General features: G+C 41.2%; 1 protein-coding gene across 11 annotated transcripts in view; it reads right to left on the bottom strand.

Annotated features, from left to right (window-relative positions):
* ACACA (acetyl-CoA carboxylase alpha) overlaps positions 1 to 18934 on the bottom strand; it is a 321203-nt gene that overhangs the window by 39301 nt on the left and 262968 nt on the right. For all 11 annotated transcript variants that reach the window (XM_049859442.1, XM_049859441.1, XM_049859447.1 and 8 more), the window contains 5 exons: positions 15257 to 15400; positions 14532 to 14652; positions 11373 to 11469; positions 7875 to 7971; positions 6802 to 6937 (listed from right to left, as the gene is read on the bottom strand). In XM_049859442.1, coding sequence (XP_049715399.1) covers positions 6802 to 6937; positions 7875 to 7971; positions 11373 to 11469; positions 14532 to 14652; positions 15257 to 15400 — 595 coding nt within the window. The remainder of the gene's footprint in view (positions 1 to 6801; positions 6938 to 7874; positions 7972 to 11372; positions 11470 to 14531; positions 14653 to 15256; positions 15401 to 18934) is intronic.

Below are 18934 nucleotides of genomic sequence, written 5' to 3'. Positions count from 1 at the left end.
CTCTCCCACTACATTAAGTTTTCTGATGGAGGAACTATTCTAGCTCTTTTCAATTCCTCTCATGATACTTAATGTGATGAGCTCTTAAAACGTGCTGCTAATGGAAATGAATTCTTCAAAAACTGTATCTTTCATCTTTGTATCCCCAGTGTCCTGCCTAGTGCCTGGAACACAGCTAGTGCTCAATAAAGGTCTGCTGGATGAATGAATGAACATATGCACATTGGAAATAACAATGAAAACCAACTTAATTAACAGCTGCATTTTATCAGGTATCAATGAGAGAAAATAAAAAGTATATGTATTTACTGGAAATATCACACAGCCACATAGAGACAGGAGCTATTACCTCTTCATTCTGTGAAAGTGTGCGCTTTGTGATCCCCCCAAGGGCAGGAGTAGCCTGAAGAAAAGGGACCTCTGATGCATACATAAAAGCGTGTCCTTGGGAAGCAGGGTCTGTTATTTATTTACCAATATTTTATGGACTTCTTCCCATTTCCCAGCTCAGTGAAGTCCAAACATGGCTAAACTTTTAGGCAGTGTTTCCAGATGTTTAATGAGTACTTCAGCAGAACCACAATGGATCTTTTCTAAACACCAAATAACAGGTTCAACTGAGTTCAAACTTTCCTATCAAAAAGAGTATCTCAATTTGGAATAAATCAATTCTGGAAATTCAAAGCAAAGAAACATTTTTGAGGAAGTTAAGAGCAAACCAAATAGAAATTGCTTTCACTGTACTTAGTGGCAAATTAAACTGCCACCTTCTGCAAAGTAAAAATGAATCTATATACAAACCATCAGTGAGCATACTTCACAGCAAGGCATATGCCTTTCTCTAGTCCCCAAACCTGGTCACTATGAAGACTTCAGAAATTCCAAATTGCCTCAAGAAAAACTCCCTGCTCTATGTGACCATGTATGGTCATATACTCTGTATATATGACCAGAGAGAAGACATGTACTCCTTTGGGAAGAAAGCGAAAACCAAAAAAAATTTATTGCTAATTACACAACTGCTGTATGAAGAGCAGGGAGTAGAGGACTTTAAGCGCTTTACGCTAATTCTGTGGTTATGAAAATAATTGCTCAGTTCAAATTATTTTAAGTAAATTAATTCTTTAGTGGATATTTCAACTAGTGCTACATAATAATTGTGTAATTAGCAGTACATTTTTCAGTGCTGCCAAGAGTACGGTCTCAGAACAAGTCACAGAAAGGAGTGGCCCTCGACAGTATCATGCACAGAGGAGAAAAGGAAGGTGCAGATAAAAAGAAGAAAATTAAAAAAAAACAGCACCAAAAAGCCATTTCACCTGAAAAAGAAAAAACAGAGGTAAATGAAGACAGTTTCCAGCCTCTTCATTTTTGTTTGTTAAAGATGTATCTACATCAAAATCTCTCTCTGTATATCTATGATTATCAGATCCAACTCCAAAAAAAGGGAGGAATTTTATTTAAAATGTATCATTTTTTAATTAAAAAAACTATTTCATAAAAAAAAATACAAATAGTTTGTGTTTGTTTAGGTTGAGTTTGTGTGCATTTTTTATCTTTGTGGAATTGCTTTGGTTCTTCTTTTTCATCATCATCATTATAGTTAGCTTATTCTGTACCAGGTAGCATGATAATATACACACATACACATATAATTTTATCATCAAACATCACCTTATTATTATATCTAATTTATAGGTGAGAAAATCGAGGCCTAGTTAAATAAGTGAGTGGCAGAGATAGGACTTAAACCCAGACCTTTCTGGCTTCAAAGTCCACATTTTACTACCTCATTCTTTTTCTTTTTTTAATAATTTTTATTGTGCTTTAAGTGAAAGTTTACAAATCAAGTCAGTCTCTCACACAAAAACCCACATACACCTTGCTACACACTCCCAATTACTCACCCCCTAATGAGACAGCCCGCTCTCTCCCTCCACTCTCTCTTTTCGTGTCCATTTCGCCAGCTTCTAACCCCCTCCACCCTCTCATCTCCCCTCCAGGCAGGAGATGATGCCAACATAGTCTCAAGTTGTGTCCACCTGATCCAAGCAGCTCACTCCTCACCAGCATCCCTCTCCAACCCATTGTCCAGTCCAATCCCTGTCTGAAAAGTTGGCTTCAGGAATGGTTCCTGTCCTGGGCCAACAGAAGGTCTGGGGGCCATGATCACCGGGGTCCTTCTAGTCTCAGTCAGACCATTAAGTCTGGTCTTATGAGAATTTGCGGTCTGCACCCCACTGCTCTCCTGCTCCCTCAGGGGTTCTCTGTTGTGTCCCCTGTCAGGGCAGTCATCGGTTGTAGCCGGGTACCATCTCGTTCTTCTGGTCTCAGGATGATGTAGTCTCTGGTTCCTGTGGCCCCTTCTGTCTCTTGGGCTCGTAATCACCTTGTGTCCTTGGTGTTCAACATTCTCCTTTGATCCAGGTGAGTTGAGACCAATTGATGCATCCTAGATGGCTGCTTGCTAGCGTTTAAGACCCCAGACGGCACTCTTCAAAGTGGGATGCAGAATATTTTCTTAATAGATTTTATCATGCCCTTATTGACTTAGATGGCGCCTGAAACCATGACTACCTCATTCTTAACTCATCATCTTTACTGCTAGGAAAGAGAGGATGAGGCTGAGGTAGTATCTTTTCCAGCAGCGTAGTGGTTAAGTACTATGGCTGCTAATCAAAAGGTCGGCAGTTTGAATCCACCAGGTACTCCTTAGAAACTCTATGGGGCAGCTCTACTCTGTCCTATAGGGTTGCTATGAGTTGGAATTGACTCGATGGCAACAGGTTAATACAATGGCTGAGTAAAAAGTCAGAAAAGAGCCTTGAACAAATGACTGAAGAGTTCTAGATTTTTTGTATGGTCAGAAATGTCAAAAATCGTACCGATGACAACTCCAGCTTTGTGAAGGGCCTGGATCTTACCCCAAACAAATATCTTCAGGGCCCAGGACTAGGAGTAGAAAAGGGACATCAAGTTTCATTAAAGTTGACAAGCTTGGGACTGAAAGTAATGCCTCTGTCAAACATGGAACACCAAAAAGATCCACAATCCAGCCATCGGAACACCCAAAAAGCAGCAAAGGCTATTAAAATATAAACAAGCTCTATAAACAGCATCTCATACTGAACTACAGCTGCCCCAAACTACACATTCTGAAAGTCAGGCTGAAGTGCTAGACAACAATCTGACATACATTTATCTGAAATAATTTCACATGTAAGACAGCAGAAGCACAGCCATGAGTGGCAGGGAAGGGGGATCCCCAAGGGTTTACGCTAAAAATCAGTTAAGGAAATTTTAAAGCTATGTATATGCTGACTGTCTTAGGCCCTGAGAAATGCAACTGAGAATGGAAAATACTGATAGGTTCTTTAGCAGAGAGGCAGGAGCTTGGAGCCTTCCAGCATTCTGGGCAAAGCACACATGCATGAATGGGGATCACGTACAGCCTTTCCAGCCTGTTCTCAGCAGCCAGGCACCAAGCCAGCCTGGAGCCTTCACTGTTACACAACATGGTTAAACTGTGGCAGCCACATGTACCAAACAAGAGAGCAGGGTGGCAGGGTGTTTCCACGGTTCCTCACACTCTTGAAATTGGAGCAGATCTTATTGGCTTGGGCTAGATTATCTGCTAGAAGCTGACGGTAAACATTAGGCATACACAAGCTGTGTACACACAATGTCTCTTATGAGTCCATTAAGGCTGGCTGACACTGTATTTTAACATCCAAGTAATAAGAGATTTTAAAATAGACTTTCATTCCAGTTAAAGTTTTCAATAAATTTTTTTTTATTGTTATTTATAGCCTGTCCCAGGAAAAAATAATAAGTATAACATGAAAAGCCAACTGAGAGTGACCCTGTAGCACCAGCAGTGAGGCAGCTTAATATCACTGGGATTTGCATCCTATCAAGCTATTCATGCTGAGGCTGGGACCCTGGTGCTAATTTCTAGTAAATTTCACGCTTCATGTCTCCCTGTTGTGGGTCATTGCCGGTTCGTCTAAATAAACTGCTTCCAAATAGCTCTTCCATCTAAATATTCAGCCAGTTTTTATAATTTAATTTTGCATTATGCTGAATAGCCTTCCGGCCAGATAGAGCTCATTGGAAAAAAGAACCAATACCATCTTGACGTGCTTTTATTTATTTATTTATATTTTTACTGCTTGAATTAGACCTCCTAGGTGGACTAGTAAAGAGTTTTTCCCCCCACCCCCTCCACTAATGTCAATTTTCAGCATAGCAAGAGCTGTCTCTAATCTTTTCCTACTCATTACACACAATTTTGGAGTCATTTTACCCACAGTGCAGTCGGCTCCTGGCTGTGTGTTTGTGCGCACTGAGGGATGGCATAATTGTTTATTTTCCCTCCCTGCATAATCCCCAGCCAGTACTGAAACCAAAACTGCAAACACCTCCCCAAGGGATGTGGAGAGTGACAAGAGGCTCTCAGCTTAGGTCCTTTTACATGAGATAGTATGTAGGAAACATCCTGGCCTGTACGTAAGTTATGGGAGGCGCCCTCCCCCTCCTGTTTTCATGTTGATCTCTCTCCTTCCCAAAGCGTATTTGTATTATGTATGCAAAATTCAGAAGACAGGACGGGTCCTGGTCTATATCAGGCCAATAACTCATGTCAGAGCTCTGGAAGTTACTTGTCACAATAACTAAGGACAATCTCAAAGCAGAGGGGGAGGCAGGTAGAGAAAAACTTCCTAAGGAATCCAGATATTCTATTCTGGGGGTATTCTAGCAGATCTGCTTCTAGTCCTAGGCTCTAAAATCAGCCAGCTGTGCTACAGAAAGTCAGAAAGATCTAGGTTCCTGTCCCACCTTTGTCATTTCTTAGCTGAGAGATCTTGGGAAATTTACTTAATCTAAGCTTCATTTATGTAAAATTCAAATAACAATATAACCTACCCCTTAGAGGTACTTGTTACAATGATTATGTAAGATAATGCATATAAAATGGTTAACATAGTTTCTGGGGAAAAGAGCTCAATGAATCTTAATTGTTGTTCCTGTTGTCATAGGGCCAGCGGCCAATCTGGGCCTGAGCCAAAATACACAGCAGAATTAAAGCTCTTCCCAGAAGCAGCACATCAGAAATTTTGAACTTTGAACTCCAGTTAGGATAAAATAGGCTGACTCGCTCCTTAAGTAATGTCAATGGCTCCCCAGCAGAGAGATAACTAACGAGGAATATCACTGTATTCTTTCCCAGGTCTTAATGTGGATTGCATAGCTAGGGAATTTGGGATCAAGTGCAATCTGATGCTAAACGAACCTCATATATATGAATGGAAGGGGTTCCACCAGTCTGCAAACTTCCATACAGTGTCATCCTTTTTTGAACACCCTAGTGTTTTTTTATACTTTATATATTATGGTTTTATCATTCTGCCCAAGACATTTTTCTTAACTCCTTGAGGTAATATCTGTTGTTGATTTATTTTTATTTTTTCTGAAGTGGCTAGCATAGTTTCTTGAACATAGGAACTCAGTAGATATGCGTAGGACTGCCTTGCTTAACCTGTACTCTCAATTTCTCTTGGCATTTTCATAGATTTATTATCTTCGTCAAAAAATAATTCACCTTGGTAGTCTAAAAAAACATGCAAATATTAACTTGCACGTATAGTCCAAGTCTGTCCCAAGAAAATATGGGCAAAGGGGAAATTTCAACTTAAAAAACAAAACAAAACACACTAGTCTTCTACATTTTGCCAGGGAGGCCTGGCTATACAGGGCTCTTCTTATTCGAGTAAGGGAAAGTTGGTGGCATAAGTCTCTGTTTCTACACATAGTTATAAAAGAGGAGCTTCCTCAGGCCTTTTCTCTTTCAGAGGATAGAGAAGCTGCTGCCCCAAGCTATTTCTGGATGCTCTATTGAGAGTTCATTGTATCACATTTTATATGCCCTCAGCACTCTCTGATCACTCTTTTTTACTCTAGCAGTATCAATACCTCCCCATTCTGTTCCATAATCCATGCTACTACTTCAGAATTAGGAGTTCTGCCTAGATGAATGAGGTTTACTCATCTGCACACTGTAATACTCTCTTGGGATTCAGTCTCTGGCCTCAGCAAGGCTGTGAATCTGGCCACTGGAAACAGAGCTTCACTACGGTAAGAGGTAGTGTGCTTCCTTTGGCTCTCCCTGTATTGTCCACAGTGGCTCTGCACATGGAGGATTCTCAGTAAACGGTGGTACTGGCTGCCTAATCACTAAGTAATTCCCACAGCACAGAGCAGAGCCTTTAAAATAATGGTCTAATATGCTGGAGCCACAAGCCCAGGGCTGTTGTTGGATAATAATAGAACACACCACAAACTACCACTAAGAACGGCCTCTAGTGCAGCATTTGTTCATTTTTTCCCCTTAATGCTAATTTTCAGTAGCTGTCTTGGTCATTACAGAATGTTAAAGAATAATATCAACAAATAGTATGCCCAGAAAAGAGACAGCAACAAGAACAATCATATATCCCTAGTATCATCAGAATGGTCCATCATCCACCCATGAAAGCTAAATCTACAACAGTAGCCGGCCTAGATAACACAGCAGATTGTATGGAACTGTAAAACACTGAACTTTCCCATTCAAGTTGCAACTCAGAAGATATCTCAAAGGGAGCATAATATCTAAGAAGATCTCTAAGAAGACTAGGGTGATGGGTTGTCAGGACACTTGTAGGCGCTGCCCAAGTCTAAGTCCCTGTGCCTCCCTCACCCTCTGCCACAAAGTTGCCCTGAAATCAGTGAGGCCTATCTAGCACAGAGCTGGTCAATCACCTTTCATCCCACCAGAGAAGCCTCTCCAGTTGGCAAAGACCATCAGAGGCAGCCCTTCACGGTTGAAGTCTTTGATAGCCTGGTAAGTCTTAAATGCAGAGTCTGGGAACCAAACCTGGCCGGCCTGCTGGATTATCTATTGGAGAAAGTCAGAGGAAGACACAATTAACAACATAGTTCGACGGCGAATCTCTCCAGGGCGAACAAGGTTTTATCGATTAAAAATTCAAAACCAAACCCAACAAATAAAAACCGCCATTCATGAAGATTGTCTGTGAAGTTTAAAAAGAAAGGATCCTGGATCACATCTCCATTCTTTAGTTAAAAGGGGGAAACCTTACTGATTATAGTGGAAGAATGCAGTCCTAGAAGCCCTCATTCTAGGCTTCCCAAATGACTCAATTACACTACTCAAAGCAAGCCAGTCGTGCAGTCTCCAAGTGTGTTCTTTTTCCCAAAGTCTTTTTATGTCTGTGCTTTGGACAGTTTTTTCTACACTGCGGTTAACCAACCGCCACTTGATGTGACACTGCTGCAGAGCTCCCTCTCTAATCCTCTCCTACCCCGACACTATCTGGCTCTTTTGTCAGGATGTAAAAACCTAATCCACCCTTTAAAAAAAGATGGCTATGGTTTGTACTTAGAGTTAGGGCGGACTTCATTATTAATTCTAGCTGTAGCTCTTCCGTATGTGTGCTCCCAGAATCTGGGTCCAAAAAACCCTTGGCATTGCCTCAGCTGTCTTTCTATGAAACTACCTTCCCAACGTGAGTAGACTGCTGTCTAACATCTAGTAGGCCACTGTCAAAGTTTTTTTACAGGCAGAACTCAGATTGCAATCCATCTTTAAAAAAAAAAAAAAAAAGTTGCCATTGAGTCGATTCCAACTCATGGCAACCTCACGTGTCATCACAAAAGTGAGCATATCATGGTCTGAAATCATTCGAGGCTGCCAACTGCCCTTCCCTCTAAAATTATTGGCTTGCAATGCTCCCGGTATATATATATATAAGCTCTGCAGAAGGGAAGCACAGCTGCGAGCACAGGCGCACAGTATGCTCAAGGTGACCTACCTTGGCTTCGGAATCCAGGTTTGCAGGATCAGCTGGGATACTTAGCTCAACTGTTCGGGTTTCAACAGCAACTACTCCCACAGGTATTCCTCCTAGCCTGAGAAAAGACGAGGCACATAAGGACCCCATGTATGCCAACATTACAGCTAATCATTTATTTTCCAGTTACTCATCAAAACATTGGGAAAAGAAACTTGAAACAAATACAGAAAGCAAGGGGAATCTGACTTTTCTACGGGTTAAAAGTGGGACTCCGTGGATTTAGGATTCTGTAAATACAGTGGGAAATCACTTGAAGAACCAATCCGTTTCTAAACTCCACATCACAAGATTATCATTTAAACTCAACACCTAGCACAACACACCAATCTCTTTGGCTGCCAAAGGAAATTTCTCAGTTCACCCTAGAGCATCTCTTTGCCGGAGAAAGAGAGTAACGGTCTGAAAAGGGAGGAACCTGCAGAAGTTTGGTAACTGTTTTAATGAGTTTTGCCCTTGCTGGAATAGAGATGTGGTTTTCTATGGAGTACTAACAATATAGTTCCAGATAAGACGTGAGTGAAATACAGCAGGTTGTACCACTGTGGATGGGGGAGTATGTACTGTGTTATGGGATGATGAAAAATATGTGCCAAGGGTAGGGAGGTGGTTAAGCTAGCCCTTAGCTTTCTTTTTCATTAGAAAAGAACAAAGGCACAGGGAAAATTTTCCAGTAGTACTTAATATTGGTGAAACAGGTGATCAATATCATAAATATATATTTAATCTTAAGGCTACATTAACTTAAAAAACTGTTCAGGAGTTCAAAGCCTCTAGATCATCTTAATTCCATGACATCCTTCCAACTTGGTTCTCAAAAATTTCCTACTAAAAATCTGGAAGAGAGAGAAAGGGAAGGAGAGAGGGAGGATTTGGTACTCTATGGATCTGGTACTCTGTAAATATGATGGGAAACCACTCGCAGAATCAATTCCATTTAAACTCAACAGCCCAGCACATACACCAATTTCTTTGGCTGCCAAAGGAAATTTCTCAGTTCACTCTAGAGCATCTCTTTGCTGGAGAAGGCGGGAAATGGTCTGAAAAGGTAGTAGGAACTTGGAGATGTTCATTAACTGTTTTAATGAGTTTTGGCCTTGCTGGAATAGAGATGTGGTTTTCTATGGAGTACTAATAACATGGTTCCAGATAAGATGTTGAGTGAAAGTATAGAGAAGGAGGGAGTGCAAACGCAAGCAATCGCAAGAGAAAGCAAGCGCAAGGTATAGGGAGAGCTCTTACTCTTGAAAACGTGATTCAATCTTAACTTTCTCAGCCTCATTCCTTGGGGTAAGGACTGGGATATGTTACAGTCTCTCATTCCACACAGCATCTCCATAACGAACTTTTCAATGAAGGATGGTCTTTGGTTGTTACATTTGCTACTGGAAATGGATTCTAGTCACCACAAGAGACTTGATGGGGCCTGAGTGGGGACCACCCACCCCCACGTCACTTGCCTGCACTGAATCAGAATCAAAAGCCCTCTAGACAACCAGACAACGAGCAGGAGGTACACAGGAGGGTTTAGAAATATTTCTGTTCACAATGATTAACAATCCAACTGGAAACTTGTAATTGCAAAAGCCACCCTAAATCGGTAACTTATATATTAGGGCCCATGTGACCTAATAAAGAACATCTTTATCCGAGTATTACGGTTATTTATTGAACTTGAAAACAGCTCAGAACAACTTCTGTTTTCTATTATACTTCATATAAATTTTATCAGGCTAGCACATGAAGATGCTACATCTTGTTTTATAGTGTGTCCCTGGACAAGGTGCCATGGAATAATAAAAGACAATTTACAGCCAATAGCACACATATTCCAAACATACATAGCAAGGATGAGTTTTGGCAGCACTTATAGTAACAATCCCAGAAGAATACATTTATATTTATTTTTTGAAATGCCGTTGCTTTTGAAAGAAGCTAGCTCCATGTGTGTTTTATATACTTGTGAGCATGTGTATGTGTTTGGAGTAAGAAGCCCAGAACTCATCAGATGGAAAGAAAAAGTCATAGTGAGTGTCGTTATAAACAATGGCAGAGCTAACCAAAGCCAAGCTTGACTGATCTTGGTTGCAGAATACTGTAATCCCTATTCTTCCAATCAGCAGTGGAAAGCATTATTCTCTTGTTTCTCATGGGAGGATCTTAAACACCTTAACAAATGTTTGGCTTTCTGAGGCTTAAAATTTGTCATTTTTTTGTAGACAGGAAAACTGAAATAGAATAGGTAAGAGACAAATCCTCAAAAAAGTTGGTATTAGTGTAATGTGAGGATTCTTTACAACAAACTGATTCACCGGTAGGAGGGCCCTCTCTCTCGTGTGCCCCACCCTGACCTCCCCAGTGTATATATTTTACCAGGCACAAAAAGCTGCCCTCCTTGGGACCCAGAAGCCTGTGGTGAGGCAGAAGAGCTGAGACCCAAAAGAAATCAGGTAGCTGCTCCCCATGAGCTTCAGCCTAAACTGGATCCAGGCCTGACTCCTATTCAGAGTCACAGTGGAAGCTCCTGTCTGTGGGAGTTGCCATCTGATGGCTCCTTGTCACTGGCAGCATGAGGTGTGCTGACCTGCTGTTCTGAGGGAACCACAAAGCCTAGAATTATTTCCAAGGCTAGAATCTAAATCTCAACCCAACGTGGCATGTTTGAGAATCTTGAGCAGGTGCCACTTTTCACCAAGATAAGGAAAACTGATTGCCCCCGAGAGGAAGGTGAGCTCCAGATGCAGGTCCCTGGGGCAGCATGTCTCCGCAGTGCAGAACTAGATTAAGAGCAGCCTTGGCAGGTGCTTGTTATAGCAAGTGCTACAGATTATTTTGTGCAGCGCCTGCTGTTGAGTGAAGCACTTCTTAGAGTGGGTATTAAAATGTAATAGAAACTTCAATTTCTCACTTGAAAAATATGGGTACCCCAGCAACCTATTCTAGCTTATTTTACTTACTCTTCTTTCAGGTAAACTTTTTTTTTTTCAGTGGGGGGAGGGGAGGGGTAAGGCAATTCAGATCTGATTATAAGCCAGTCTAGTACATTTGCCGTGTCACTTAAATAATCTGGATGCCATGAAGGGATTTCTTTCAGGTTACAAAGAGAAGCAGATGACTCTCTGATTCATGTGCTACCTACTCCTCAAAGAAAATGCTCTTTGGGAGAGGGGGAGTCATTGGTGGCTTATGGCTATTGTACTTGGACTTTACAGCTTCCAAAGAGCTTTTCTTTCCGCATTATGAAAAGGAAATGTCCAAATCAGCCTTCAGAGTAAACATGTTACTAAATGACTACTAGGAACCAGTGCCCTTGTATAACTGGGATTGGCTATAGTCGAACAGCATTAGAAAGTTTAGATAAAGAGAGCATTACTGGTAAGAATTTATATAGCCATGGGCCTTGCCTTTCTTATTTTTAGTTGGGAAGAAAAAGAACTTGCAAAACAAAAGAGGTCTTACCTAGCTCTGCCAACCACCACAGTCTGTGCCCAGGGTTGCATAATCTCTGAGAAAGATCCATAGTCAAAAAATCCACTCAACCACTGGCCTTTTTGGGCTACAGAAGGAAAAAAAAAAGAAAACAAAGGCTAAAGACAATCTGTTGAAAATGCACTGGAACTGACAAATTTAAGGTTGGATTTGGGGGGTTACTTTGGGGGTTCTGCTGTTGTTTTGTTAACCATGCTATAATAGATGGAAGCGTTAGGCAGCTGGATGTTTGTCTGCCTTCAGACATCATCTCCTATTTCATTTGCTAGTCTGCATAGAAAGAATCATTTATCAGCAAAGGCATCATTTATTGTTAAACGATGGGGTTCAGCTACCAGAGGGAGTTTGCATGCTTTTAAATAAATAACTTGTTTTTTTCAAGATATGGCAAACATTTGTCAAAAGGCAGCCAAGTCATTAAAGATGTTTTCAAAATGCCTATTGCTGTTTTAAAACTTAGCTTATAATTTTCTGTTTGATTCCACTGATTTTCTTTTAATGGAAAGATGAAGATAGTCAAACAATAAGTATTAACGATCAGACGAGGACCCGAATTTGGGGAAAAGAGAAGGAGTCGGCTTCTCTGCTGGAAAGCAACAGGATATATCCTCTTTATTTACAGCTGACATATTCTTGACAGACAGTAAAAAAGAAAATGGTTCAGATGCACACAGTTAATGGCATTAACCTCCCTTGCACACAGAATTTCCTTCACTAAGACACAGAAGTTTCAACATCTTAGTCTAAGAAAAAAACTTTTGTTCCACAGGTATCTGTGTTTGACCAAGGCCCCATAAAAGCTTCTGCAAATAACTGTTTTCCTACCTTGCCCTCTCAGCTCAGGTTTCTCACCGATTCTTCTAATTTGAACATGGCCATCCGCCCCTTAAAAACCCAAGTCCAAAACCAATTAAAAGTGGAGATCCGAGCAAGCTAACCTCTGCTGACTTAAACAGGATGAAGAGTGTTTTATCAAGACTAAACTTGTAATTACTGTGTTCTACATTCCTTGCCTCTATGGCCCCAGTGTAAAATGTGATCATCCATTTCAAAATTATCTCTCTATCGTGAGCCCAAAGCTGATCGTTTAGATTCTGGTCTCGTGTTGGGCGTCAGTTTGAAGAATATCACAGCACTATCTCCTCTAATAAATGACTTTAACTTTTCACCTAGAAGATATCTGCTTTAACTTATCACAGGGAATCATCTGCTTTCCTTAACGCCTTCCACTAAATTAAAACTGAAGTCACTCGATTTGGGAGCGAGTGTTAGCTGCACATAGACAGCAGGATGAATTACCAGGGAGTCAATGAAAAAATATTATCCAAAAAACAGAAAACTTAAGTTTATCACAAATTTCATTTTATTTTCTGGGTCTCACTAATAACATCCAGGATAATGCCCAACCACACACATCTGTCCACCCCCTGAAAGAAGTTCTAAACCAAACCTCTAAGTCATCAAAACACTAAAAATTTATTTGCTGGGATCACTATGATTCTCACTTCAATAACAATGATTTAGAACTACAGAATTCATTTCAAAATGGAAATATCTGTCCTTTAAAAACCTTCCTGCCTTATATGTTGATTGGGGGTGCATCATTGGTGGGCTATGGCTACTACAGCTGGCCTTTGCAGTCCCCAAAGTGCAGGCCATATTCATTTCATACAGAGAGCTTAGATGCCAGCTAAGATGGCTCCCTATCCTTCCCAGGAAAGCACTCACTGAATCTCGTTCTGAATTACAGAAGTAAAGAGACCCACTTCACTCTTAGAAGTCCTGGGTTTTAAGACTGACAGGTATCTAAGACTCACAGTTCCTATTACAATCATGGTACAAACAGGAGAGGTTACTGTGATGATTTTTCTGGCTATGTAAGAAAAACTGTTTAGTTTTATTATGACTAGCAAGAAAAGGCACTAAGGACAATAGGTAAAAATTAAAATTAACATTTCTCTTGTGATTTTTCTACAATATTTATAGTAGGCTTCAGATTAAGCCCCAGATCCTAAGTAACAGCTGTGTCACCTTGCACAAATCACTTAACTTCTCTGAGCTTGTAAAATAACGTTATCTATTATTTACTCTGAGTGGTAGTGAAGGTTGAATAAGGTAATGTATACAGAGTGCTTTACAGTCCCACCAGGCTTAGACTGGATACCCACAAAAGTTTACTAAGACTTTCTTATGAAGACCTCTTCCTCTTTTGACAAAATCATAATCACTCTTCAATAACATTGAAATAACATCTTCTGCATTCTTTTACACATAGCTTTTCTTTGAAATAGTTGTAACAAACATGCAAACAAAATGAAAGGTACTTCCTTACACAACCTGAAAAAATAGATTCAAAATGTACCAGGGGGATTTGAGGCTTCACAAAAGAACCTCCATGTAAGTTTTGGTAAGATAGCCAAATAGGCTGGTGAGAATATACATTTGCCTTATGCGAAGGTAACTTTTTTTGTTTTTTTAAGCTAGGTATAATCAGCCTCAAGACAGAGATATGTATTAAATGAACCTGGAAGGAGGGTTTGTTCTCTCCGTATGTATTTATACAATTTAAGGTTCTGGACAATTTCTTCATGAATAATCTTAACATTAATAACTAAAACAAACACCAATAGCATAAGGAAACAACAGCACATGCAGGTGGGTACACAGCAGTAGCTTCTTGAGAAGGTTTAGTCATACTCCACATTTAAGGGTCTCAAAGACCTTTTCTAAAATGAACCTGATTAATCTCCATTTGCTTATAGGAACTATATGGTCGAAGACTCTAGTCCTATAATTTCTGTGATTTTGTGGTTTACACTGAACGGTTTTAAAGCTTTGAACTCATTACATGATAAGTGCTTTAATAAAAATAAACAGAAGACGTGAAAGTGACTACACTGCTTGTGACTCAGTGGCTTATTCATAAATCTCGTATCATTTACTTTTCATTTGCTCATGATGGATTTCCCACCTTTTTCTTCACAGTCGTTTTTCAGATTTTTCTCATTTCTAGGTACTCTGTAATTCTGTTTTCTTTGTCACATGCTATTGTGCAGGAATTGGACACTGATAGATAAGACTAAAAGCTCAAGGGCCAGGGAACCAGAGGCACCTCAAACGTATACGTACTTGGGTGAGGACGGCCTGCTAGCATCCATCGGGGATCATACGGGGCCTTTGTGGGAACAAACTCGATGATTCTATCTATAGGATCCTTGGAGTTCAGGAGGGGAACTGAACTGTATACACTCTAAAAAGAGATTGGGAGGGAAAGAGCACAGTGATCAGTGAACAACAACTCAGCAACAATAGTTTCATTTTCCACAACGAGGGCAGGGCCTACAGGTAGAATTATATCCAATAGTTCCAATTGTTTGCCAAGCCCTGAGGAGCATGTACAGGTCTCAAGTCTCACTCAGGCCCCTGGCACAAAGTGGTACATTTTGACTCTTGGTTTCAGTGTGTTCATGTTTTCTGGGAAGCTCCCGGGGGGGGGGGGGGGGGTTGGGGGGGGCGCGGGGAGCGGGGGCGGGATGCATGGCTGCTACTACAAAAGAGAAAACCCATAATGGGAGAAAACCTTACTAGCCTGGGAACTGAGCCCAGGTAGGCCATGAAGGCTTACATGGCTGGAGAACGTCAGAAAGAGGCTAACTGATGAAATCCAAAGGCATTTTAAAAAGAGAAGGCAAAAGATGGCCTTCAGAAAAAGAAATACACAGCCTTCAGAGAAATAATTCATTAAAAAAAAATCTTCTGCCATGAAGATGAGACCTTCAACATGGAGGTAGTGAGCTGTGGTGGGAAATGACCAGTTCTGTGGGCTCCGTCCGTCCCAGATAGGCAGTGCTTACCTTAGGCATGTAAGACAGCCAATGCAGGACAGTGAAAACCCCTTCGAAGTCATCACACACGGTGCTGTGTGTCACCCCATTGTTGTGCATGATCTGGATGCCCCCAAGCTGGTTATTGGAGGTGTACACTTCCCGCCCAAGGACCTGGAGAAACGAGCAACAGAAAGGACATTTGTCTCTACGAAGCTTATTTCCTAATTTACACTCACATGGGTTCTTTCCTCCACAAGACAGAGGTTTCAGCCTCTCTGGATTTTTTCGAGAAACAATCCGGACCTTTATCCTAAAAAAAACACTCAGAAAACAAACAAGGGTTTTAACAATCCCATGTACAACTGCTTTTTAAAAACCAGCATGCCCCTCTCTCTACCAGTTGCCACAACTACCCGTAGCATATTTCAGCTCTGAGCTGAACCTGCAGTGGTGGGTGAGGTTAGAGCCCTGAGACACAGGCTACCTCTTCATCTGCAGGCCTTGCAGAGTTACTGTGCATACACGCACACCAAAGGAAATAAGCCTGTCTGTCTTTTAACAATAGGAAATAAGCCTGTCTGTCTTTTAACAATCTTTAGTGACAAGTCTTGGCTAAAAAAATGCTGTGGGGTTGAGTTCTTCATTTAAGGATTTTTTTCTCCCTTAAATTTGATTTTAAAAGCTGGTCCCTACACACAGGCCCTAAGGCTGGCAAAACCCTGAAGCAAGTCATAATACATACATGAACCTCTGAGTCTAAAGTCCTCTTTGTGTGCTGGGTGCATGGCTGTGATTTATACGCAAGCCCGCTTCCCCTCCCTTCTTCCCTCCCAAGCCTTGAGGGAATTCAGGGACTCAGTCCCCTGTGTATCCCTGGAGGATTTTAACCCTTGTTAAGGTTGGAAGACACCTGCAATTGGAAACTACAAAGTTTTCTTTAAAGAAGAAAAAAGAAAGAATATTCTTGGACTTGGAAATGATAGGGTTTCTTTTCCCCTTGAAGGTTGGTTAATAATTTCTTTCATGGAGGGAGGTTTTCTGACCCAGCAGATGGAAGCTGGACAGCCTACTCACTGACTATTGCAAACTGCTGAGTGTGTAGTAATTGCCAGTCATCTAGGGTAGCCCTGGAGAACTCTGAACAGTTGCAGAGTATTTACTGTATTTTACCTCTTCTTTTCCCTCTCCCTTCTTCCTTTTCAAAAAAATCAACAACAGGAAATTTTTTCCTCTTGCTAACTTTTATTCATTTCCAGTCTCTGGGAAGAACCTAATAAACTAAAGACCAGTAAATTCTACCTGGGTATTACTATTTTGCCCCTTTTTGTCAGGAACCTTGATAGGTTCCCTGCATGTAGGTCAGCTCCCACATTCAAAGGCTGAGAAAGTTGGTGACCAGAGTGATAACCCCAGTGTGACCCAGCTGGTCTTGGTTCCATTTAACTTCAGCTAGGAAGGACAAAGGGGCTTTCCTGAAATGAATATGGAAAGCAAAATTGCAGATTACTGCTTTCCTTGATAAGAAGTGCAGGGAACAAGCCTTTATAGGCAGCCCCAAGCTGAGCAACATGCTGGCAGCTCCTTTGAAGGCGTCCTGGGAACAGGGGAGACAGCCATATCTGACCACTGGGCTCCCATCTTCCTTTCAGTCCGTCTTTAATCTCAGCCCAGGCACTGCGGCTCTTTTCTCATTCTCCTGCTGTCTCTTTCCATTTGCCCTCTCCCTGACTGATACACTGATCTCTCGGTCACTTGGCTTTCTGCTCCACTGAGTCCATATTACTAATAACACCTCCGCCACGGCCAGTTTACCTCATGAAGGCAGGAGCACATCATTACAAAATAAACTCATAACTTTGACATTCTAGCAAATACACGCCGTTTGTTATTTTTATAGCTTTAGTCTTTCTAACAGGCAGAGGGCATTACATACCTGTTTCATTTATATCTTTAAATGTGTGCACACGTGCACACTCCTACATGCATCATGAAACAAAACAAAACAAAAAAACGAAAGCAAAACAAATATCCAAAGCAGTCAGTTGATGGGGGACCCTGGTGGAGGCAGAAACCCTGTCACTCAGGTAGGCCATGCTCTGATCTGACTCAGGTTTTATGGATGTCATAAACCCGATGGCCCACAGCTGGTCCTTCTGGGACAGACTGCCTCTCTACTAGAAGTCATTCAGTGTGACCAGCAGTATTTTTAATTATTAAAATAAAATTGGAAAGGGGGAAAAGGAATAAAAAGGAGACACTGCGCTGACCCTGAATATCTAATGTTCACAATCTATGTCAGGAGCCAAGTACTCCCTGCTGCCAAGAGGAGATAGCTGGAGCCATTTTCTACTCAGAAACACTGTTTTCTTTCCTATGAAAGCCTGACTCTAGTACTTGATAATATCCAACGATTTAAGATCTTACACATCTCCAAAACGGACCGATGAAGGACCAATCTCATGAAAAGTAAGGGACCCAGGCAGACCAAGAGCTGCTTTGCTGTTAAAATACACCTTCCTCAGAAGTCTTTCCTCCTCATTTCAAGGAGAAAGACAGCATCCAGAGCCAGGCTACTCTACCACTTGCCCATTCCACCCTATATTTTTACAAACTAATAGGAGCCAGGCTTTGAAGGAGCAAGAGTTCAACTTAGCATGTCTTCCCCTTGCTAGCTGAAACTGTGGGCTCTGACGCTTTGGCATTGTTCTGAAAAGGCAACAGTATTTCTATATTTCTTCTCTAGGTTCAAACAAAAACCTAACCAGGGCTTAACACAACCAAGAACATGATTTCTGGACTAAAAAATTGTTTGTCATGTGAGAAGATTCACTCGATTTGAGAATTAAAGAGAAAAATTATAGGAGAGACCCAGAAAGTATTCAAATAGCTCTCTCTGAACAGCTTTAAGGGGGCGGGGGGTGGGGGGGTATAGAAATGAAACCTGCTCCACAGACCACAAACAAATGCTAACAATCATAGCGACTTAACAGTCAGTGAAGAGAAAGCCAGCACTCTCCAGTTCATCCGAAATGACTGTATGTTTGGAACACGCACCAGTAGAATGAGGGTGCACACAATAGCTCCTGATTTATAGGGGTCATTGCTGACTCAAGTGGTTTTAATGATTTTAGAATACTTCACAACAAAAGCTCCAACCAAGGAAGCAGAATCTAGGCTGGGACAAAATCCATTCCGCCTAACTCTGAAATGAGCATGCTGGAACAGTTACACAAACCTCGATCAGCATCTAGGAAGGCAAAGAAAAGAGCGCACATACACAGAACCACTGTTTCATTCTTCAGTATGTTGACCTATCAACCTTCCTCGGAAAAATCTGGGGTAAACAACCCTCATCAACATAGTATTTTCCTGAAGAAGGTGAGGTTCATTCATCAATCTTTTAAACTTTGACATAAGCATTTATTAGTCAAGCTGTTTGCCATGTTCCACTTTCCAAATTATTCCTTTTGCATTTTCTACTGTATGATATAAACTTGTAAGTATCTGACCAACAAGCATCAATAACCATTTAAACACAGGAGCCATTCAAACAGATATGACTCTGCTGAGGCCCCACTTTGCTGCCCTCCAAGCCTTGGTAGAAAAGCAGCACCATGAAACACTAGGAACGAGCACCATCTCGGGGTCTTCTCCACAGTGCCCACACCAACAGAAAGGAATAAGGGCTGAATCTAAGAGGATCTT

Source organism: Elephas maximus, chromosome 19, assembly GCF_024166365.1.
Source record: "Elephas maximus indicus isolate mEleMax1 chromosome 19, mEleMax1 primary haplotype, whole genome shotgun sequence".
In the NCBI taxonomy this organism is placed as follows: domain Eukaryota; kingdom Metazoa; phylum Chordata; class Mammalia; order Proboscidea; family Elephantidae; genus Elephas; species Elephas maximus.
The sequence above is the reverse complement of the archived record's forward strand: the minus strand, read 5'-3'. Positions and strand labels throughout refer to the sequence as shown.